This window comes from Notothenia rossii (genome assembly GCF_949606895.1).
Source record: "Notothenia rossii genome assembly, chromosome: 1".
NCBI lineage: Eukaryota > Metazoa > Chordata > Actinopteri > Perciformes > Nototheniidae > Notothenia > Notothenia rossii.
Window position 1 is genome coordinate 10810805 of NC_136912.1, and position 25000 is coordinate 10835804.

Consider the following 25000-nt stretch of genomic DNA (forward strand, 5'->3'; position numbering starts at 1 on the left):
TAGCTAATATGTAAAAAATAATGTATTGGTAATTTCCAAATAGTAAATGACTATGTTCTTAATATCTTGCATTCTATGTCGAACAGTGGAATTGATCCCTGATGGTGACAGTCAGAGAGCTACAAGCCTTCGGTAAATATGGTAGATGTGTCTGAAAAACTGAAGGAACATGGTTCAACTTACAGCATGAATGCTAAGTGAGGCTTTACTCAATGGGAGAAGCTTAATGTGACTTTCTGGCTACACAGGAGGATATCCATCTCTCTGAAAGCCTTTAACATAGTCATCAGTATTGTTATGTATGCAGGACTTGATCATCTCCTAAAACATTAAAAACATGGTCCTTTATTGGTGCAAAACCTCACAATGCCAAATGATAGGTAGTGTCTGTTTCCTTAACCCTGGCTGCAGAGTTAAAGATCTTTGTGTAGCAGTAAGCAGCACAAAGTAGTAGATGTGCTCACAGCTAAAGTAGCAGCAAGCAGTGGCAGACTAAAGCCAATAGCTGTATTATGTGTTGTATTCAGAGCAAGCACTCCTTTAGCAAACCGTAGCAAGCAGGGTGAAAGTATAAACTTATTGTTGAGTTCAAACTTGAATCTGTTTTTGTTGCTGACATCGTGGACTGAAACAGGCAGCATTGTTTCTCTATCAGCATCACAGGGAAAGCTAGTGAAGGGTTGTAACTCGCTGAGTGCTGACAAAGTGTCCTGAGGGATGTGCTACAGCTATTCTAACTTAGCGTATTGCAGGCAGTGAGCGTAGCTATGCTGCTCGTCTGGGTCAGGGGGGGGGGAAGGGGCAAGCATCAGCTACCTATGGCAGGAAGTGTATTGATCCTGCTAGCCTCCAGCCAGCAGTGGGTGCTAACTCACATGTATTCAGTGACGGGGGCATTGCTGACAGTGTGGGCGGTAGCGGGCAGGCTAGCTTCGCTACCGTAGCTGGAGCCACAGCTGTAGAGACTGGGCATGTGAACGCGGTACAGGTTATCGTGCACACCGCCCCGTGAGACGCCCGACTCGTCCTCTCCGTCTTCCTCATCCGTCCTTCAATTGGTCAGGGTTAGGGCAGGGCACGAGAGGGCATGATGGATAAGGGGGAGGGGGGTAGAGGGGAGGAAGATCCGAGAGAGACAACAGAGTGTAAACAAGTGAAGAGGAGGTTAGGAGAGGGGGAAGGTGTGCTATGTGGAGTCCTCTGATACAAAACACTGGGTAAGGCCATGCCTCCAGCACCAAAGCGGCTGAACAAGAAGAAAAGGAACATGGGCAGCATTCATCTACAACACACGTCCACTACAAGTACATCAGGGTCTCTCATATCACTACGCAGCCCAGAGTGGACCCATGAAGTTGATGTTTGTGTTTTTACATTATATTTAACAGTACAAAGGTAAAAAGACTCTTCAATATTCTAAAAGTTGTCCTAATATGTAGAAACATGCATTATTTGTTCTTCATGCAGTCATTCTCTATTGAAATCTCTTCATAATTACTGTCCATCTCAACTTGTCTAATCTGAATCAAAGTTAGATTATTCTCTTTCAAAGTACTTCATGCATCACTGAGCGCTCCATGAAACTTAAAAGCAAAAACATCAGGGAAAAGGAGATAACATGGCTGGTTTAGGCAAAACCATTTTCAGACATAAAATGGTCAAAAATGTAAAAAAAATAAACGGCCAGCAACGTAACAGAATGAGGCATCAAATACGATGTGTGCTGATTTGGAAGTTGGATCTCTGGCTACAGAAATGTACTGGCTTCTAAAATGTATAGGTCAACCACAAAATACATGTACGTGTGATCATGTAGAGACCCTATTTTCAAGGCTATTGGTTTTTCTTCTTTGTTGTTTTTGGGAGGTCTATACCAGTTGTACCCATATTAACAAACCCACATGAGGCTGGTAATGTTTCAAAGCAGTAAAGATGGCGGGAGGACAGATTTGGTTTATTGGAATAACCTACGGTATTTTCAGACACGTACTGCGTTGACTGGCCACCAGATGGCAGTGTTTCACTCAGGAAACCAACAAAGAGCTAATCTGTGCAGCTTATCAAACAGACGGCTGCAGGACAGTCAGGCTAATATGCAACTGACCCCATGAGCAGTTACTTCTGCTCAAATCGGGGACATGATAGATTATTGTTTAATTCCTGCTGGGCCATGCATTAGCATTTATTGGTAATTCACACCGAAAAACCGAGCGTAAAAACCCACTATTATGGCACAGCTGTGTTTAATGATTAAAATCAGAGTGAAAGTCATCAGTCTAGAGCTCTTTGCACTGATGTTCCCAGCTAATTATTGATTTGTTTGAATGGCTGAATCGGAACGGGTTGTTTTTAATGGGACCATAGGGTCGTTTAATTCCTCGATATCCACCATCATTCGCTGAAGCCCGAAGCATTTCCAAATCAGGACAGGGAGAGAGGAGAGAGGGACGGAACAGAAGGAGGAAGTGGGGCACAGAAAAAAACAAACAATCTAACACAAAACTGGAGCTCCAAGTCCACAGCGAGGAAAAGAAAAATGAGAGATAAGTATAAACATGGAAACAGACAATCAGCCAGACTGGCAGTGCTAACGGTAAAACAAAGAAAACAAAGAAAACTTGCAGAGGAAATGGTGCAAAGACAGGCAGGAGGACGTACAGAGAACAGCTCAGGAGGCAAAAACACTTAAAGAATGACATGCATGGCACTGAGTGGATTCTTTACGGCTCTTTCCACTGTCTGCAGGTCGTAAAGTCACGTTAAACCACTTCGAAGTTAGAACTAGTTACATGTTAGATGTTAGTGTTCAGATTAAGGATTGTAAAGACGTGTGTGTGCTTCTCAGAGAGACTATGTGTGTATGTGTGTGTGTGTGTGTGTGTGTTACCTCTTGCCAGGCCAGGTATGTGGCACACTGCAGACGATGGAGGAGAACATCAGAGCGGTGACGAAGGAGAAGAGAACGAGGTAGATGATGCCCTCCACGCCGTCGTAACACAGCCCGGTCAGCGCCTGAACGTAGTCCTGCGTGGAGAGGAGTCTGCTGTTTAGAACGGGTTGTAAAGGAGGAGTTGTTTCTTTCTAACACGACACACGGAGCGACTCACCATGTGAAGGCTGCGGCAGTCCACCAGGGCGGTCAGCTGGTGGAGACCGACCTCGGTGGAGTTCAGCACCGACTGGATCTGCTCCAGACTCCCCTGCGCATCAAGACAAATGTTACCCAGGCATGCTCAAATAATAATAATAATAATAATAATAATAATAATAATAATAATAATAATAATGCATTTTAAGATAAGAGATAAGATAGGACTTTATTTATCCCGAAGGAAATTGTTGAGCCAGTTACAAAAATATAATAAACACATCAGCATAATAATAATAAAACTGTACACTAACAGTGCAGTAAAAAGAGCCATTAAGGAAGCATAGACGGTCACACCATTAATGTAAATATTAACAGTATTTAGTCGAGCAAAAAAAGGTAGTGGCAGATACGTAATTGCATGTATTTGATTGGCTTTATCTCAGGTGACACTTTACAGTGGTAAAAATAAACAAATAAAAAAGGTGAATGAAAATCGAGCTAATAAAACCACTTTTAGCTCGAGGACACAACATTCATCAAAAATATAGTGATCCGCCTCCATGTGCACCCTCACACACACACCAGATAAACACGTGCCACTTTTGTAACTGCCACTTTCATCACGCTCACACTAAAGCAAGTCCACTCAGCCGTGAAAATAAAGACCTACACATCATTGCACATCAACACACACACACACACACACACACACACACACACACACACACACACACACACACACACACACACACACACACACACACACACACACACACACACACACACACACACACACACACACACACACACACACACACACACACACACACACACACACACACACACACACACACACACACACACACACACACACACACACACACACACACACACACACACACCTTGGTGTTGGCATATTCACGTGTTGCTGATCTCAGTAGCTCGGCCACATCATCCTGCATCTCCACCAATGCTTTGTGACTCCCTGACAGCCTCTGCAAAACACCACAGAGACACAAGAGACAAACGGAGACACACACACACACATACATGTTTTAGTGATGTACAGTACTCCAGAATGAAAGACATATATTATATAAAAGAAGAAAGAAAACCCTCTGACAACACGGTGATGTTACCTGCTGGAAGGGGTTGATCTGGCCAGGGCTGCACCTCAGGTAATACTGCAGGATATCTGGAAAACAGATAGATACTTAAATATGAACAGAATAATAATGATCCATGTATTTACAATATACAGTAGAATTAAATAAATAACAATAGTAAGCTTTATTTGTATTGCACTTTTAATACACAAAGTAAAATAACAAAGGAAGACCAACATGTCGCTAACGAAAGCAATCAAATAAATCTGTTTTCAGCTGTTGTTTAAAAGTGTCTACTGAGTTTGCCTCTCTGATATTTCCTGGTATAGGGTTTCCAAAGTTTGGGAGCGTAGTGAATAAAAGCTGCATCACCCATGTTATGTTTGGGGACTTTAGGAATATTTAAAACGCCTGCTGACGAAAAGCAAACAAGACCATGCCCTCCAATGAGGCTTGAATTAGCAGTATCACTCAGGCATCGTTCTGTGTGTGTGTGTGTGTGTGTGTGTGTGTGTGTGTGTGTGTGTGTGTGTGTGTGTGTGTGTGTGTGTGTGTGTGTGTGTGTGTGTGTGTGTGTGTGTGTGTGTGTGTGTGTGTGTGTGTGTGTGTGTGTGTGTGTGTAAGACAGAGGCAACATCTGTGCGCTGCGGAGCGGAAACGACTGACAGCCAACAGGACTCATTAGATGAGAGTGCACAGGGGGAGGAGAAAGGGAGTAATTGAGAGGTAAAGAGGGACATAGAAGGATGCAGAGAGAGAGATCAAATCAAATAATGATCCTGAGAGAAAAAGCCGTAATGTGCTCTGAGGGTTTCATATGTTTGTTTTGAACATTTGGGAGAGGCAGCAGAGTTGCTGATGCATTGCAGTCAGCAGAGGGAGGAAGAGCTTTTAGATACCAAAGTGTCACTCAAACACGATCTGCTCTGATACACACAAATCACACAGACAAGACCACACACACACTTCCTGCTTAAAATAGAAGCCACATGTCAGGGTGAGACTCAAGTGTGGATGCTGAAGTGCATTCAAGATGTTTCTGCTTATTTGTTGATGTACAGTATCTGCCTTTGAGCGGTCCATTGACCAATCATATTATGTCCTTACTCCTTCATGGTCCAGTATTATAATACATACTTTATCATCACAAATTATAATATGTGTTGTCTTTCTACAGCAGAACCTAAAGCCATCCCCAGTTGTCATAAAGATGGGTGGTTGTGAAATAGGAATGGTACAAAGCTTCTTGTTTATTCCCTAAGCAATACTGCACTGTTTGATCTCTTCAGGCATCTCAAAATACTTGAATAAAACAAAAACAAAAGTCTATTGTCGGACATGTTTAACCTGTAAGAAGTGTTTGACTGTAGACGCTGCTTTTTTATATGGTTCACAAGCTTGAATGTTTTGGAAACCCTGCTTTATGCTGTTTATGCCGCTTTCTACAGCGGTGTGGAGTCTGTCATTTACCCCCAGATGACGTAAATATGAGCGGTCGTGAAAGACAATGGCAATCTTAGGGCATAGTGTACTATTTAATGTCTTCAGGCATCTAAAAAGACTAAAATAAAACAATCTGAAAAGGATAAATAGTCTATTGTTTGACTCTATAAGAAGTGTTTGGAGGAAGAGGCCGCATTGTTTTTGATGATTCACTCAGGCTGAATGTTTTGGAATCACAAAAACCTGAAGAAATGTCTGATCGCTAGTTCTGTAGTTTATAGTCTGCGTACCTTGGTCGATGACAGCGTTTTCCTTGGTTACCCTGGTGATGTAGGTATCCGGGGAGACGCAGAAGTCGCTGGCTGACTGTAAACACACACACGACCCATCAGCCTACAGTACACTGAGAACACCCTCGCTCGAGCAGTGGGAAAAAGAAAAAAGATTACATCACTGCGGAGCTCTGCAATGTTGCCATGGTTACACTTACAGCAGCGACAGCCAGTTCCATGCCGAGAGACCCCCAGCTGATTATCAGAGTCAAAACACCCAGCAGACACACTCTATGGGGGACACACACACATGTCGTTAAAGTGAGCAACATGAGGTGCTCTAACACACACAGATTCAGAGTGTACAAAGGACTTTGGATCGTCCAATAGGAGCAGGTTTTGGAGAGTGATGTAATGTAGATTACCCAATCAGAGTGCCTCTAGAGTTGCGTATCAGGCCGAAGAGCACCAGGAGGCAAATGAGTACATCAAACAGCAGCAGGCCGAGATACCCCAACCACCTGTAACACACACATTTACACAGTGTTTAAGACAAATAGGGGATCTTACATAACTAAACCAGCTGCGAGTTAGAAGCAAAACACATCAGCTGATTAATGCTTTCCCATACACGGTGTAGGACATTCACATACATCAGATATAAAACATACATAAAAATAAGGGCTTCACCATTTTGAAAAACATCTAATTGTGGTTATTATGTGATATTGCAATTGCAAAATCGATGAGGAAATTAGATCATTTTTTAAATATAAAAATATATTTCAATTATCCAGGTGTGTGTGTTTCTTTTTTTAGATCATCTGTTACAAACCTATGTGTACGTTGGGACTTCTCCAAAGCATCACAACACTTTATTCCTAAATATATTTTATGTATTTATTAGCCTTTACCAAATATTGCACTTTCCTCCATTTGAATATTGCAAAAGTCTGAATTCCAATAATTATGCAGTCCTAATAAAATATCTCCTTCGAGGTAGAGACCACACATAGCTTTGCTGATTCCCCCTCTGCACATCCAGCAAATACTTTGTATATCAGAGACACATATCAATACTTGTAAGAACTGACCTGTAAAAATCAAACGCCTCCGTCTTGCGGGCCAAGTCCTCCAGGGAGATGTCGGTGTTGGACCAGAAGGGAACGTCCACCATCAGCCGCACCAGCTCGTCCAGCTGTCCCTGCAGCTTCTGGACGATGGACACGTAGTCTTTCTGCTCCTGATAGGCCGTCTCCAGCTGCACCAAGCTCTCCTCCACCGTCTGGTTCAAGGCGAGAGCGCTGTCCGTCACCTGGACGTTCACAGGAAACACAAATCAGCTTTGATGGATCACATTAGGTCCTTCGATGCGAGAGGACAAATTCTTCTTCTGTTTTTTTACATCTGTGATTGTTCTAGAGCAGCGGTTCCCAACCTGTGGGGCGCGGCCCCCTGATGGGTCGCCAACGCATTGTAAGTGGGCCGCCAAATAATTTGCAAAACATTAGGATTTGTGTGGAAACATTTCATTATTAAGATATTTTTTTATTTGAACCTCTTTTCCTTTCTCTTTCTCGATCCTCCTTAGCAACAGTCATTACAGTCCTTGACAGCGGTCTGTATTAACAACGTGTCACATGTTCTGAATTGAACTTTATTTAGCCCCCGTATTGTTTATGGTTGAATGTGGGCCGCACCATTTTTTAGATTCTTAATTGGGCCCTGAGTTGAAAAAGGTTGGGAACAGCTACTCTAGAGTATTGCAGTACTAAATGGTACAAGTGTTTGTCTACCACTTTAAAGTTAAAACCGCTCCACCAGTTGGAAATCTGCTCAGATACTAGGTCAACCTTTTGAGAGACTCTATCAATCAGCCTACCATGATAAAAATATTGAGGCTGTCCAACGTCATCTCTGAACCCAACCATGTCCTGAACAGTTAATATCAATTGTTGCCTTCAAATCGGAGATACATGGTTCCACGATTTAAAAAAGTTAGACCGAAGCTCTCTTTTGTGCACCAGTCAATCCTCAAAGGAAGCTAAATCTCAGGTCAAATGTAAGTCAAAGGGTCTTGTTCCTCTTCAGTGATGTAATGTTATGTTAAATGTTGGTTCCCTTATATCTTGTCTTGAATATCGGTCCTTGTTGATGCTGCAAATGGAGCTGATCTGATGCAAGAAACATTTCAGACTCGCTCTGACATTGAAGTATCATCGCATCGTGTCGTATATTTCCTTTTTTTATTTGACATTGGTGCAGTGTAGGGATCCAGCGGGCCACTCACCAGTTTCTCCACCCCGGACACGGTGCGGTTGGCGTGACGGAGGGAGTAGGCCAAACGATTGGCCCCATCACTCGACTCCCCGTTTCCGTAGAAACCCACGGCAATGCCAGCGCTGGAGGGCAGAAAACAGGAAGTGCCAAGTGTTAACACAATGACTAATTCAACCATCGGATGGTATAAACGTAATCAATATGGATGAGTGAGTTCAATAATCGTTTGTTTTTCCTTTTCGCAGTCATACATGCAGACTCACAACAAGGGCCGAACAGTTTATCGTTTTTCAAACATCAACCCCGTTATCTGCTTGTGTGGCTGTGGAGCAGGGGGTAAATGAGTGTTTACCAATCAGAGAGTAAATGGTTCAAACCCAAACCCCTGCACTGCAGTCAATAGGTCTAAGTGTCCTTGGGCATGTCTATGGTTTTGAAATGAATGGAAATAAAAACAGCTCAAAGGCTCTAAAATTGCAGTTACATTTTGAAGTGCAGATTTCTACTTATACTTTCTTTTGAATTACTTTAAAAAATCTTTATCATTCACTTTTTGGATGTTGGAAATTATTTCCTTCCATTGTTTTTTATTTATAAAGCAATTTGTTATATTTTTTAAGTTTAGAGAAAGCAGAAAGGTAGAACTGAATACACTTAATGTTGTTTTGCTGTATTTTTGTTTAATTAATTAAATAAAAAAAGGACGAAAATATTTGTTTGCATTGTTTTTTTGTAAGCAATTAGTTTTTTTTTTGCAGTGTACTGAAAGCAGCAGAAATGTAGAATTGAATAGACTCGTATATACATTTTTTATAGCAAGTTATATCGATATTCAAAAATGTTATTGCATATTTCCCTCATATGATGCAGTGCTACACACACAATAATGGATCAAGATGTCAAGTCATTAATATAGTTCCTCTGTTAAACAGCAACAGGGGGCGCTGAGCTCTTTGATTTGGTGTCACCCCCCCAGCCTCCACACACACACACACACACACACACACACACACACACACACACACACACACACACACACACACACACACACACACACACACACACACACACACACACACACACACACACACACACACACCACAATAATTGGGTCAACAGACCGCACATAATATGATCTTTCTGCAGCTCTGCATCCACATTCACACATGACACATGCTACACAATATCTGAGGTTCATGACCTCAACACTCTTTCTTCAAAAACCTTGTGCCCCTTAATCAAGTTCAAACCACAACAACCCGTCGCCCACATGATTCCCCCCCCACCACAATCTTATCCCCTTTACACTTATTCCTTCACATCTGACCCTTTTTCCCACTCAGCCCCTCCCCATGATGCTCTTATTTTCTCACTCGCCCTGCAAAGCTCTTGTAGCCCCGTCTTTGTGTACTGTGTGTGTGTGTGTGTGTGTGTGTGTGTGTGTGTGTGTGTGTGTGTGTGTGTGTGTGTGTGTGTGTGTGTGTGTGTGTGTGTGTGTGTGTGTGTGTGTGTGTGTGTGTGTGTGTGTGTGTGTGTGTGTGTATATGACTGCCCTCATTGTATTGATGATGTCTCTGTCTGTGCACTAACAACAGACAGATTTAGAGGGAAATGTATGGGCATTGTTAAAGCAATTCATTCTAGCCCATTAGATCTTAAGTAGCCCGCGTTACAGCTGGTTTACACACACACACACACACACACACACACACATGCCTTTGTGTAAGAGTGTGTTTCAGAGCGTAACGATGGACTTCACATCTGACGTAAAAAAATAAATACAGAGGGAAACAAGCTTGACAAGAGAAAGCAATCAAAGATGATTAAAGGCATGGAGACACATTAATGTGCTCCGTATGTTTGAGTAAATATCTTCCGTTTTATCAGACAGCTTCCCCACCCATCCTGCCGCCCACCATCTTACTCCGTCCTTCATGTCCTCTCAATTTAACCAGTAAATCCTCTCCCTCTTCACTCCCGTTTACTCATCATCTTCTCCCCTCCCGCCACTCCTTTCTCTCTCCACTTCCCTTCATCCCTCCTCTCTCTCTGAGTGTATCTTGCTGGTTTAATACCTGCTGCTCCTATCAGGGGATTATTTACTGTATTACCCAGGGGCGACTGGCTGTGAGTTCATGCGGACGTCTTCCAATTAGAAGAGTTATCCCAGTAATAGTGACCAACATGTCTTAACCCCAGGTTTCTCCCGATGTCATTGCCGATGTCATTGCCAATGTGTGTGTTTGTGTGTGTGTGTGTGTGTGTGTGTGTGTGTGTGTGTGTGTGTGTGTGTGTGTGTGTGTGTGTGTGTGTGTGTGTGTGTGTGTGTGTGTGTGTGTGTGTGTGTGTGTGTGTGTGTGTGTGTGTGTGTGTGTGTGTGTGTGTGTGTGTGTGTGTGTCTGTTTATTGGTGTGATAACTTCCTTGAGCAGGTGGCATCTTGCATGGCAGCTTCACTATGAATGGATGTGAATGGGGGAATGATGAATTGTATGTCAATCGCTTTGGGGAATTGCAGAGACGGGATAAAGCGTTATGTAAAATGAAGTCCATTTACCATTTAATCAACCACAGTTTAGGATATGATACATTAAAGGGAGGGGGAAGGAAGACACTAGTTCAGAAGTCCATTAATTGCTGACAAACATAAGCCAAATTAGCTTTGAATAAAGGAAATGATCCTACACATACATCACTGAGATATTTAAGTTACAGCAACCACTTTGAACTGAAGCTAACTCTGTGAGATTAAGTGCTGCTTAACTCTAATGTCAGGTGAAAAGGACGGACATAATAACGCTTATTTGCTGTAGCCAAACGAGCACACTAACATGCATGCAACTGGAGCTCAGTGGATGAGACCATTCATGTTGTAGTCAGTGAAATAACTGGGTCCATGATGGGTCCAAACCAAACTGTATCCAAAATAAATGCATCCAATTAGCGGTAGAGCTAAATGACATGTCTCATTTTATACTCGGTACGTAGAGCAGTGTGTGTTGATCACACAAACTGCATGTAAACAGTTGACAACACACAGACACCTAATGCCCTTTAGTCAAAAGATGCTGCAATATAAGACTGGGGGGGCAAATAATGATTATTCTTTAAGCCTCAATCTGATCTGCATTGAGGCTCGTCTGACTTTAATGAGCTCTTTGGGTCATACCCAAGAAACATCAAGGTTATAATCCTTCACATGTTTATAATCAAATGCCATTTTTGATACGAAGTACTGCTGACATTTACCCAGCATTAATGAATGTATACACATCTATTAAGTAGCTTTGATCCTTACTGCTGAGCCCGCCATTCCCAGGCTGGATTAAAATGCCCTACATGCAGCATGAAGGATGTGGGAAAATTAACCAGGAATGAAATGCTAAGAAATGCAACTTTAATAAGCATTTTTATGATTGTAATAATACAATTCAGTGTTAGGGCTGTTCATTTATTGAGTCATGGTCAGCTAGAGATTCAGTTTGTCATAGTTGGCCTGATGTCACCTAAATTAAAGAATTATTACAAAGAACAAGTAACATATATTTGTTTAAATCTTGGGGAAAGATTGGAGTGATGTATCACCATGCCATAATGTTTTTATTAAGTAATCTCTTGCTCATTTTTTGGGTTTAAAAATCTAAGAAGTGAATAAATAAGTATTTCTGCCTATAACACGTGAAGAAATAGGAAAAAATGACAAATATAAATGTCCACAGTCCACAATGTCCTATAATTACTTGTTTTTTCCAGCAATCCAAAGCCCAGAGGTATTCAAGTAACTCTGGAAAAGCTGGATCCATCTCCAAATATTTGAGAATTAAATCATTTTAATTAATTTCCTGTTGATTGACCGATCCATTAAAAGACTGAATGTTGCAGCACCACATCTCCATGTAGCACAAAACACTAAATCAAGAAGCAGCCTCTCCTATCCAAACACTCTACACCTGCACACAAATGGAGGAAGCCCACACATGTGGTTGGTGCGGAGCCAAAAATAAGGTATGATGTCATATTCAATGGAGAACAAAGAATCGCATGAGCAAACCAGGAATGCACACACATACACTCTTTTTTCTCTCACACACACACACAGACACCCATATAAAACATTCAATAAGAAATATTAAAGCTAATCATGAAATATTAAAAAGCGCCAAAAAACTATTTCGGCACTGAGTGAGTCACACACACACACCACACACACACACACACACACACACACACACACACACACACACACACACACACACACACACACACACACACACACACACACACACACACACACACACACACACACACACACACACACACACACACACACACACACACACACACACACACACACACACACACACACACACACACACACACACACACACACACACACACACACACACACACACACACAGCTCCCTCTGACTGTATAATTTATTTCTCGTCTCTGCATCAAATCTGCTTCTGTCTCCATGGCAACCTTTCTAGGCCAGGGAGAAGACCAATCAGAGAGAAATAAGAAATAACGGAGGGCGACTGAGGGAGATGAAGAAAAGGGGAAGACGGGGGAGAATATGGGATGTAAAGAAGTGATCGGGGGGAGTAAATGATAGAGGAATAGTTTGTATGTTTTTGGGTGCATGTGATTGTGATTAGAAGAGCAGAGTCCACACAGCGGCTCAGCGTCTGTGGTCACAATACTCTGTGCCCTGCTGCTGGGTCGATGTCTGAAATATCTCACAGTTTACACAGCCTTCAGAGTCAGATAAACACAAACAGTGGAGTGTAACCACATGGCTGGCTCCCAGTTACACCACATGGGCCTTACTGCTTAAATAAGACTGAGTGGACTTGATTTGAGTAAATGTAGGTCGATTTACAGTCGTTATGTTCGTATGACTGCGGGCCAGGGGAGATCGTGAACATCCAAAATGCTGGCATTGCAAGAAGGGAGAAGAGCAGCCATGTTTTCTGCTGGATGGCAGTACATTTTTGACTTTATTAAATCATTTTCAAAAAAGGGTTTCCTTAGACTACCCACTCCAAAACTCACAGAAGAGCAGATCACATTTTCACTGAAATAAAAATGTGATTATGTCTAACCACAACTGCAATACGGGGCTTATCATATCTCTTTCAGAATAGTTATGTTTACATTGGATGTTGGGTTGCAAGTTTATTCCAACGCTTGAAATGTCTGCAAAATAAAATGTGTTTCTTTGGATTATGTATTAGGATTCTAGTAGCTCCGATATATTATGACTTTTTATTTTTGTTTCCAAGCTAAGATGGCATTTATTTGTAGAGAATGAGAATCCATTGTGATTTATTTTACAATGCAGTATTTTTTATCAGCTGTTATGTTGACATGTAACAATGGGCCTCGTCTGGATGTGAACCTGGGAAGATGTAGTTTTATCTGTCGCTGACACTATAACAATATACATTTTCTATTTTTGAAGTGACTGGTGGATTGGAAGCATGTAAAAGTGTATCTTCTCCCGAACCTCTTCTCAGCCTCTTTCCCTTCAGTTTTAAAGTGTGAATTAGAAAATGTGCATAAAATGGGTAGAAATATCCATATATAGTCATTAAAGGAAATGTACCATACCAATGTGCAAGCAACTCGGTGCACATAATGTTAATTGGGTAACTATGTGACTCTAACATAGTGTCTGTTTTAGTGATATTGCCTGTGCAGCTGTACAGCAACAGGCTGTATTATATTACAGAGCCAACAAATCAGTGCCTCATCAATCCCCGGAGAAAAGATTTAAAAAATCCTCTTAAGACTAAAGGGCAATTGCTTTAATTGGAGAGGATGATTAAACATATTAACCTTAATTCACTCAAGCATTCTGCATAAAACAATGTCATAGTTGAAGTGGGGTCTAACATCTTCCAACAATACATGCATACTAAGTCTTCCCAGTTTGATGGGGAGAACCTCTCACCTGCAGACGAGCGTGGCGATGATGACGCACCAGGCGGTGCAGCAGCAGTCAGGGCTGGGCTGCTGGGAGTGAGTGTGAGAGTGAGACGAGTCGTCCCTCTTACGTCTCCGGCAGCAGAGCCAGAAAGAGTAGAAGAGGAGAAAGATGAGGTCCAGGCCCAGACACAGCAACGCCACAGAGCCCAGCAGCAAAATGGACTGGAGAGAGGAGAGAATCAAAAAGAAAAACAATGTCAAATGTCAGTTTATGTTGAACGTTTTCTGTCAAACTTCAGTCCTTATCACCAGGGAGAATTAAGGAAGTGGGTTATATATACAGGAAGCAAATCAGCTGATATGAGCAGAAACCAAGACACAAAGAAAGACAGAGGATTTGGTTCTTCTTGCGCAGACAGACGCGCACAGATCGTGTTTCTCTCTGCAGCTATTTGCGGCCATAAAGTAGTAGCTGTTAAATGGCTGTTTGATGGATTCCATGAAAAACACATTTGCACACCATCAAACGTGCACACCTCCATGGAGAGAGCGGAAGTGCTGCAGAGACCCACCACACAGATCACACACCCTCTAAAAGCTTTGAAGTGTAAAAGTAGGAAGGGCTTGGGGAGGGGGGGGGGGTTACATTTGGAACAAAAAGAGACGCTCGAGAGAGAGAGAGAGAGAGAGAGAGAGAGAGAGAGAGAGAGAGAGAGAGAGAGAGAGAGAGAGAGAGAGGAAAAGAAGGACATGTGAAAGGACACGACTGAAGCCAAAAAGGGAGAAATGGTTGAAGACAGGGATGAGGGCTGTTACAGCAATTTGTCTGGAACTGATTACATCTGCTTTTATCTCTCACTCTCACTCTCTCACACACACACACACACACACACACACACACACACACACACACACAGACACAGACACAGACACAGACACACACACACACACACACACACACACACACACACACACACACACACACACACACACACACACACACACACACACACACACACACACACACACACACACACACACACACACACACACACACACACACACACACGTCTGGAAAAGTCATTGTACTGCAGGGCCATGAAGACGAGACAAAGGCAAGTTTCTGGAAAACAGAAATGTCCCCCTGCTCCACTGCTTGCGGTCGACAAAGGAATGATGCCACAGTCCTTCTAGAAACAGCAACAGTGTTATTCTGGGGACTCCTCCACGAATGATATCAAAATCTGTCTCCACCTCTGAGATTCCCACAGACTTCCTGGCTTCCCGGGCCTCTTTACTGCTGCGTTTCGTGCTGACTTGATTTTTTCCTCCCTGCCAGCCAGCAATTTCCTCACCCTGCAGCGATTTCTCTACTGTAAATATGTGTGTGACTTGAGTGTGCCAGAATAGACTTCATTTACATAAAGCGTTTAATGTAAAGCATGTATCAAGGACTTTAGTTTGGCAATGTAAAGTATGAAGGTTTGGGCCAGTGTTTCCCCACATAGACGTCTGGACCCAGATGTTACATGTGTGGGGTTGCAAGATATATAACAGCATAGGAAAGCAAGGAAATTGCATTCCCACATCAAAGGATTAACATTTGTTCTCAGATCTTTGCTTTTTGTCTTTTGAATTACGGGATTATTTGACCTCTTCAGGTTTGAAAAGGTCTAAATCAGAATCATTTACAACCGTAATATTCAAACTTGAGGGGGCTTCTTCCAGGGTTAGAACATCATTATTTAGAGCCATGCGTCAACATGCTCACATGCACAATGATAATGTTGTGATGTTTAGAGAGTATTGTGTTTACCGCCTTCACTACTGTAATTGGGAGATTTAGTGCGTAATCCTTACATTTGCTTATAAGAATAGAACAAAGTAGATCTGAAGCTCAAAGGTTTGTCAATGGTTGTATTGTAGGGCTGCTCAATTAAATCGTATTTTAATCGCAATTACGATTTTGGCTTGCAACGATAATGAAAACGACATAATCGAAATAAAACTATTTTCTTTTTTTTTTATTGGTTTTTCAGTTGAATTATACTTAAAGTTCAGGGTAACTGTTAAAAACATACTGTTCAAATATTTTTTTTTCAATAAATGGAAGTTTTCAAAGTAAATGAATAATCGTTTTTAATAATCGTGATATCAATTATTGCCCCAAAGAATCGAGATTATGATTTTTGCCATAATCGAGCCGCCCTTTAGTATTGTATTTAGTCATAAACCATGTTCAGGTCATCATCAGGTCAGCGCTACCACCCAACTACTCATCCTCTGGATACCATCAATATCTGTAGAACATTTCCTGGAAATCCATCAAATAATTGTTGATATTTGGCAAACACATGGGCAGACTAACTATTATCGCTACATGGTTAAAAACACTAGTATCTCCAATAAGATACATTTTGGATATCTAGGGCAACATGTATTTATCTGATTAAGAAGCTTTTATTTTCTGGAGCCTGATTTGGTATGCTGTTATTCCAAGGAAAGTCCTCATCCTCAGAAACATGGCTAACAACACGTGTATCTCCATTGGGATTGGATTGTTAATGCAAAATGCGGTCTGTTGCTTATCTGTTCCACCTCTGGAGACTGATCTGGCATGTTGTTTTTCCAAGGAAATTCCTGAATCTCATTAACATCACAGACATAACTGTTGTTCAGACTAACCAGCCACACTGCAGGCGGTTCATATTCTGTCACCAGCTTTTCTTCAAAGGCACAAATCTCTTTCACATTGAGGAACAATGCAGACTAACAAGGTCGGCATTTCAAAGTAAAGTGTGATTAGTGGTAGATTTATCACCAGGCCAGCAAAAGGGCACTGCATTAAATCTAATGGGCTGCTTCTCCTCCAGCGCGGCTAGTGGGTCAGTGGAGCACTACAGCGGAGAGGACACCATTTGATATCGGTCTGTAATAGGATGTGACCTGTGGTGTAATGTGACATCTGAAGGGAGGGACGAAGGCTAATCTTTGATACGCAGTCCGAACCACAACCCTCGGTCCCTGGTGAGGAATCAGAGCACTTCTATTGTCTCTAACTACAGCCTACAGGCTAGGAGATATGAATTACAGGAATTCAAATGAACTTGGAAAATGAACGCTGCTCAGGTAGTTTAAATAGTAAAAGGTGATCTAATTTTGCTACGAGGTATAAAAACTAAATATATTTCAAATAATAAGTAAATAAATAGTAAATAGAATCATTAAAAACATGCAACATAGAGGCTCACAAAGCTGGAAATGCTAATAAAAATAATAAAACATAACATACATATTACATAGCCAGTGGAAAGCCACGGGTTGAAGCAGTAGAGAAAGACAGAGGGCTGTACAATCCAATAGATAGAACTGATTCCTAACTTCCTTTTAAATGTTATAACGTTTAAATAAACTGAATTCTGCTTGTTCTGTGCTGTGACTAAAATGACTTTTCCTAAGCGTAATAACGCCTTCTCCTCCTCTTGTTTACCTATATCCAGTTGTCCTTGTGTTTGCAGGGTAGTCAGTCATAGGGCAGCAACTACAATTATGTTCATTATAAAATCATCTGCTTATCATTTAAGGTGATGTATTTGTATGTCTTGTTTTGATTAAACCCCAGATATGTTTAGTTTAATATAATAGAAACACATTAAGCCTATATATTTAAGAGACCAAACCATGGATGTATATTAAGAACTGGATACAGCGTGGGAGGCGGGGCCTAGTTCATTCCTATGAGAGTTGCTCATTGGCGCATGAAGACAAAATGGCCCAACTTTTGAGAGAGCGAAACGTCACGAAAGTATTCATATAATCATATAATCCGATCTTATTGTGCATCCATGGGTAAAGGTAAAACTCATGTAGTACTGAACACGTCACATGAACGTGCCTGGGCGACGCGGTCCCGTGGGTTGGATCCACGTTCATTATGCTATTTATTCATTTGATACTTTATGATATAAAGTATCAAATCTAAGCAACAACCTGCATCTATGTGTCATTTGTCAGTTTTCTTTGTTGGCACATTATCTCTTTCTCATGAGAAACCAGTTGGTTAAGCAGGGCTGAGAGAGAGTTCATCGACAGTTTACTAGTCCACAACAGGTTAAAGAAAATGAGGGTGGGAGGAGGGAGGGGATAAGCTCAGTAGATTCTTAGTCTCTGGTATTATTCTATGTTATTATCTATACTAGGCTTAGTGCCTGAAACATCTATGGTGAAAGCGTACTGTGCTCCACTAATGCACTGTTTGACCTATTGTGTCAACGATAATACCAGAGAGAGTAGAATGCATTAAGCTTCAAATAATGAAACCTCGCGCAATAACGGCCAAAGCTTTTATTGATATGTCACGCTAAAGGAATAACAATAGTGTAACAGATACAGTGATATAAAATGACAATATAAAGTGTGTTAGTTTCCATATGAATTCAAGTGTAGAGTTGAACTAGTAAATCAATAAGATTTAGATAATAAATCAATGATTAATGATTCGAGTCATATATCAAGCAGTTCTTTGGTCATATGATATTTAGCTATATGTATTTGGGTTTCTTGGTTGGAAATACAAACAATCTGACCTTGAGGGTCATATGGGTAAAAGTGGACAAATAGATTAATTAATAATAAAAACAAAACTGTCTATTAGTCATAATCTTTCTTTCTTGTTCATCAATCGAGCAAAAACTTCCTAGGCCTAGAACCAAAATAACTACATTTGCTGTGGAAAGTAAAGACGCATGTTTACGTCTGAAAAGTCATGACCACTGGATGTTTGACATGTTTGTGTGTCATTAACAAATTAATTGAACAATTACTTGACACATAAACATGTCAATCAACTTATCATGTCAGTGCATGTTTGCATATCAAGCAACAACACTGGATCCAGTATTTATTTATTTTAAGTGTATGTGATTAATGTTACATTTATAACCAGAGTAAGGGAAAGGTCTCTGCAGACAGCCGCTCTGCTCCCTCTGGTATGATGGCCGCTAGATTAACTGTCAGGCTTACAAACCATCAGAGCCGATTAAGTGTGGATCAATTAGCTACTAATAAGCGTGGTTAGCTTGTCTGTGCATGTGTGTGTGTGTGTGTGTGTGTGTGTGTGTGTGTGCGTGCGTGCGTGCGTGCGTGTGTGTGTGTGTGTGTGTACTTAGATGTAAGTGTGTGTACATATATGCTACTGGAGATCAGTTTGCAGCCTGGAGGAGGGGCTAAATGTTAAACGGTCAAGCACAATGATCTACTTTCAATCTGGCCATTGCAGTGTGTGTGTGTGTGTGCGTGCACGCCTGTGAACGTGCGTGTGTGTGTTTGAGCTGACAGGATCAATCACTTCCACCTCAGTAAGTTGTCCTTGCACTCTCCCTGCCCGCGTGTTACTCTGTAGTTAAAGGGCTCCACTACTATCCTCTCAACTCCTTTCCTGAGGCGCTGACTGACCTTGGGTTCATCCTGCGAGTTTTCACCTGTTCTCCTGGGTCAAAGGGCAACCAAAGCACTAACGGCTCATCTGTGTTCAGACAAAGGCCTTTGTTGACTTGTTTGACTTATTTCTTATTTTAAACATAAAAAAGGGGCCCTATTATGCTTTTGCAGTTTCCCTTTCTTGAAGTGTGTTATATAGGTGATTGTGCCGTCAAGTGCCTCCATTGGACTTCTTTGTTTACTTCCATATCATAGAGACCTCCCTATGTAACACTTGTGCGTCAATTGGCTAGCGCTCAAACACATTGTACGTGATAGGCTAAGGGCAGGACATCTCTAAGCTGTTGACTTAACAGTCACAACAGAGCCAGCCAGCTAACCAATCAGAGCAGACTGGGCTCTGGTTTCAGACAGAGGGTGAAAAGAGGTGCTGCAGCACGCTTTTTGAACATTAAAGCATGGAAACATGTCACAGTAGAGACACTAAAGACAAATATGAACCTGGAAATTAGCATAGTAGGGCCCCTCTTTCTCCTAATCTGTAAAACAGTTGTTACTGGAGAATCAAACATGCTTATATAAACATGAGTAGGGGCTAATTCATTATTTTTCTAATTGACTGTGCCTATTAGCTTTTATCTGTGTGTATGTGCTTTGGTATCTGTTGTGTGCTTATAGGTTGGGTTTAAAGTGCTTTTTATTGTCTAAATGTGTTTTAATTGTGCTCATGAGTTTTTGCTTTTAATGCCATCCTCAGCCTACCCGGGACTGCAGATGAAAACTAGCCTCTGTGGCTAAATCTGGCACATCATGACTCAAGTGGTCATGCTAATTCATGTGCATTGTCCCTAATTATATAAATAAAAACAAATACAGATCCACTTTGTTCCTTTTCAAAATGATAATATCTTTCACTGTACAAACCATAGCAAACTATTCAGAATATACCAATTACAGATTTACTTTAGACAGCTGGGGAAATGTGTTATTACAGGTCACATGAGTCCTCTGTAATGTTCTGCAGCTGTTTCACTGTGACTGGTAGCTGACGATTCTACCATAATACAAATAGACGAACACACACACACACACACACACACACACACACACACACACACACACACACACACACACACACACACACACACACACACACACACACACACACACACACACACACACACACACACACACACACACACACACACACACACACACACACACACACACACACACACACACACACACACACACACACACACACACACACACACACACACAGGGACTGACACACATGCTATTCTAATGCCTTGCAGAACCTCAGGATAACAGCTCCTATTACAGCTCGTCGGGAGAAAGAAATAAGGCCGTTGTCTTGCAGGAAGACATTGAGTCAGCATCCCAAATTAAGTCAATGTCATCGGAGAACAACTGCTCTCGTAAATGAATGCTAACCAGTGTGTTTAAGGGGAAGGTCCTCCAGAATAACAACATGAGTGAGTGAGTGACATTGTGTGAGAAGAAAGTTTTAAGCAGCTTCAGAGCTCGGGAGCTGAATACAAATGAACCTGAGACAAACATATCGGAAAGAAAAACACTACACAGAAGAATCTCTCTCTCTATTGTGTGTTGTGGTGACGGACTCAGTGCACTGAAGGACACTGTGTAGGACCTTGTTTGTGTGTGTGTGTGTGTGTGTGTGTGTGTGTGTGTGTGTGTGTGTGTGTTGTGTGTGTGTGTGTGTGTGTGTGTGTGTGTGTGTGTGTGGTGTGTGTGTGTGTGTGTGTGTGTGTGTGTGTGTGTGTGTGTGTGTGTGTGTGTGTGTGTCTCAGCTGGATGAGTGGATGCATGAAAGCCTTTGAGACAGATATAGTGAGCCAATCTAAAGACGGGCTTCGGTGAAAGAGTGAAAGACAGAAAGAGAGCATTCTTTCACAACAGACTACAGCCCCCCCCCTCTCTCCCGCTCTCTTTCCCCTTTTCCCTCCCCCCCTCTATCCAATTCAACCTACTTCTTCTCGTTCTTCTCACCCTCTATCCCTCCCTCTCCCTCCCCTCGTCTAGCCAGAATTAATGATTTCACCCTGACTAGAATCCCTGCATTTAAACCAACACAAACACAATAACACACACAAACCCCTGAAGGAGATCTGTGACCTCACCTCAACAAACAATGCTAAGTGCTAAACACGCACTGAAACAGAAAGTGAACATACGACATATATAACATGCACAACTTCTGTGCGTACAAATAACATAGAAACAAACATATGATTATAGAGCGGGGTGCTCAGTGACATAGAAACAGCCTCATTGGCTAAAAATATGTCAGGATGTAATTAGTCTAAAAAGGGGGGTTCTTTAAATTCCAGTGGTCACACACACTCACAAAGGCCCTTAGTGAAATACTGAATAGCTCGCAGGAAGTGGCTATTTGGCAATTTAGAAGCACCTCCCATGGCTCTTCTCTCTTTCCTCTCGCCTCCAATCAGTCTCTTTTTATCTCTCTCACTCCTCCTGCATCTCACTCCACTTCCCATCTCCCTCCCATGTTCATGGCTGTGGGGGCCTTCCCACGCTCGGCTCTTGAACTTACACACCCTGCCTCTTCTCCCCCCCATGCATGTCAGCAAACTGCATTGAGGGAGATGTGGGATTCTAAGCGATGTGTCTCGGCTTTTTGTGGCTTCGCAGGGTTTGTGTTTCTGGTGCAGAGACCTGGAAGTCACCTTGATTGAGGATTCAAATGAAATGCAGCAAAACTGGGCCAAAGCCCCTCCTGGAGATGGAGCTGCTCTCTAACAAGGCAGCGCTGCAGACTCAGTCGCAGCGCAGAGAGACTCCAATTATGCTTCTCATGATTGGTTTTACTTCTTGGTTATTTTTCGAATTAATCGATTACTTGTACATTTCAATTAGCATTAGCTCAAATGGGTTTCTTAAATGTCTTGTTTTGCTCAGCCAACAGTTCAGAGTCCGTACGTCTTCAATTAAAAATAGTATACAAGCAGAAAAATCCTCATGTTTAAGACAATAGAACCAAAAATGATTAGCATTTCGGCTCTTTAAATAACTCACAATACAAATTGTCACAATCACGACAATTTCCTGTCCATCATCATAACACATTTTTTCCATTTTTTCGCCTCGTGACAAATTGATCGCCACACAAGCAATGCCTACTCGCTATCCCTCGTCAGATTGTCTAGGCTAGGGGGATGTGTAGGAGCTGCAAGCTGTTCATCTAAAGTCTCATTTTAATAGTTTTCAGAGTCCTGAAGACTTGAATAATAGCAAACATCTGAGAAAACATAAAAAAAATGAAATGCTGAGTCTTTGTCTTCCCGATCTCGCTATTTATCTTGCTCAGATTGATATTGACACCTTAAAGGGTTCGAACCCCTGCCTATTGATTATGCAATGTAATAAATTGTGCAGAAGCTTTATCCATAACAAAGATGGAGCAGGTAGGGGATCAGTGCTTTCATTCAAGGACATTTCACACACACACACACACACACACACACACACACACACACACACACACACACACACACACACACACACACACACACACACACACACACACACACACACACACACACACACACACACACACACACACACACACACACACACACACACACACACACACACACACACACACACACACACACACACACACACGATCGATGCAGGGAGGTAACCCACAACTCTGTGGTTGCAGGACAGCCTCAGTCACCACTTGGCCACTCTGCTGTGAAATTGCAGTGTGGGCAGGTGGCAGAAGGTGGGACGATAAGGTGATGGTGAAGGGGGTGATGAATTCTGACTGGGAGGTTATAATTCCCCCGTACTTGTCTTACCTTCTGGTACTCAGAGTCCTCCGGTCTGAAGTCACTGCTCACCACCTGGAATTCGATGTTGAAGTGAGGCAACCGGTGGAGCAGATTCACCCACCAGGGCGGAGAGTAGTTCACCACGGCCGCCATCCTGATCCAGGGACCGTCACTTCTCTCTCTAAAGCGATTCCTCACACGGACACTGTAGAGAAAACCATGACGGTTGTGGGTTAACGGGGCATAGACATTATTTGACGGACAATTCACAGCACCTGTCGTGTTAGGGAGAGCTAGAATAGAATTATCAATGCCATTTCTTCAAGCATTTTATTGAAATGGTTCAGTATCTACAGTCCTAAATCTGTCAGCTACCGATAGTCAAAGCCCGCTTCTATCAACTTGAATTACTGATGACTGACATAATTACAAAGTCAATATGATGAGTTATGTGTGATTAGTCACTAACTGGGGTGGGAACAACATGTCAATCTACTTGGCAATATATTGCACACTCTTTTTCCATTTGTTGAGAATACAATGGAACACAGATTTATTAAGATGCCTTACGAATTTCACATCCTAATTAGAATTTCTATTGAAAGAAAATACTTCAAACACATCCTGTCTCCAATATGTACTGGAGGTGCTGAATGTTGATAACAGTCTGCAATAATACTGTCCTCGTCTGTAATTTCCACCATAATAAGAAACAAAACAATAAAGTGTTAATGTGAGAATGATATTTGTAATAGAAATGCAATTCAAAAAGCCAAAAAAGATTCCCTTTGTCACTGTGGCTATTTTAAATGGTATTCGGGGACAAAGGCATTACTGCAATACAGATACAGCATTGCAATATGCTATGTGACTGCATTATGATAACTGGGGACGACAATATAAGTGTCATTGAGCAGTTCATCCCATTCTAATCAACGAAAAGCCATTAAAGCTATCGCTGTGATAATATCTCTCCTAAAATGTCATTTTAAAGAGCCTGTTGTAAGCGAATATTAAACGCATGAGGTCATACTGTATATGAATGATCATAACAGCAGCATGGCTGACAGCAACATCGCATCACACAATTTACGCCCATACGGCAAAAAACCCTGGCTTCGTGAGATAAATATGCGATGAAATGGCCGTTATATATCAAACACCACACACACACACACACACACACACACACGAGACTCATTTCTTTTACTGACTTGACTGTACGACAGCATGTAGGTCAACTCATAGTCTATTGTTCATGTATATATTTCACTTATCCTCCATTAGTCTTGCAACATTCCCTTGCACTATTTTATTTATATTCAATTATTTCTTGCACTATTTGTATTGTTGTTATTGTTTATGTCTGTATATTAATGTTGCATTGTTGGAGGAGCCTGGGATTTAAGATTCTCATTGCCATAATTACACTGTAGCTACTGTGCATATAACAATAAAACCTTTGAATCTTGAATCGATGGTTTCCTCAGGAATTCAAGTCAATACACAAACAATATAAACGGATTAGCTGCTTTGACCGTTAAAACGACCGCAGTCTCGCGGAGTCTCCAAGGCAAAGGGTTAGAGAACCGTTAAGAA

At 41.7% G+C, this 25000-nt stretch overlaps 1 protein-coding gene across 1 annotated transcript in view; it reads right to left on the reverse strand.

The window, feature by feature from the left end:
• The window catches only part of LOC307031543 (protein tweety homolog 3-like), a 32084-nt gene that overhangs the window by 6501 nt on the left and 583 nt on the right, over nucleotides 1-25000 (reverse strand). Inside the window, exons 2-13 of the mRNA XM_079668740.1 lie at nucleotides 23429-23606; nucleotides 14149-14345; nucleotides 8203-8314; nucleotides 7007-7227; nucleotides 6338-6433; nucleotides 6131-6203; nucleotides 5931-6006; nucleotides 4231-4286; nucleotides 3994-4086; nucleotides 3108-3200; nucleotides 2888-3024; nucleotides 876-1049 (exon numbers count right to left, since the gene is read on the reverse strand). Coding sequence (XP_079524866.1) covers nucleotides 876-1049; nucleotides 2888-3024; nucleotides 3108-3200; nucleotides 3994-4086; nucleotides 4231-4286; nucleotides 5931-6006; nucleotides 6131-6203; nucleotides 6338-6433; nucleotides 7007-7227; nucleotides 8203-8314; nucleotides 14149-14345; nucleotides 23429-23554 — 1454 coding nt within the window. The 5' untranslated portion in view covers nucleotides 23555-23606. The remainder of the gene's footprint in view (nucleotides 1-875; nucleotides 1050-2887; nucleotides 3025-3107; nucleotides 3201-3993; nucleotides 4087-4230; nucleotides 4287-5930; nucleotides 6007-6130; nucleotides 6204-6337; nucleotides 6434-7006; nucleotides 7228-8202; nucleotides 8315-14148; nucleotides 14346-23428; nucleotides 23607-25000) is intronic.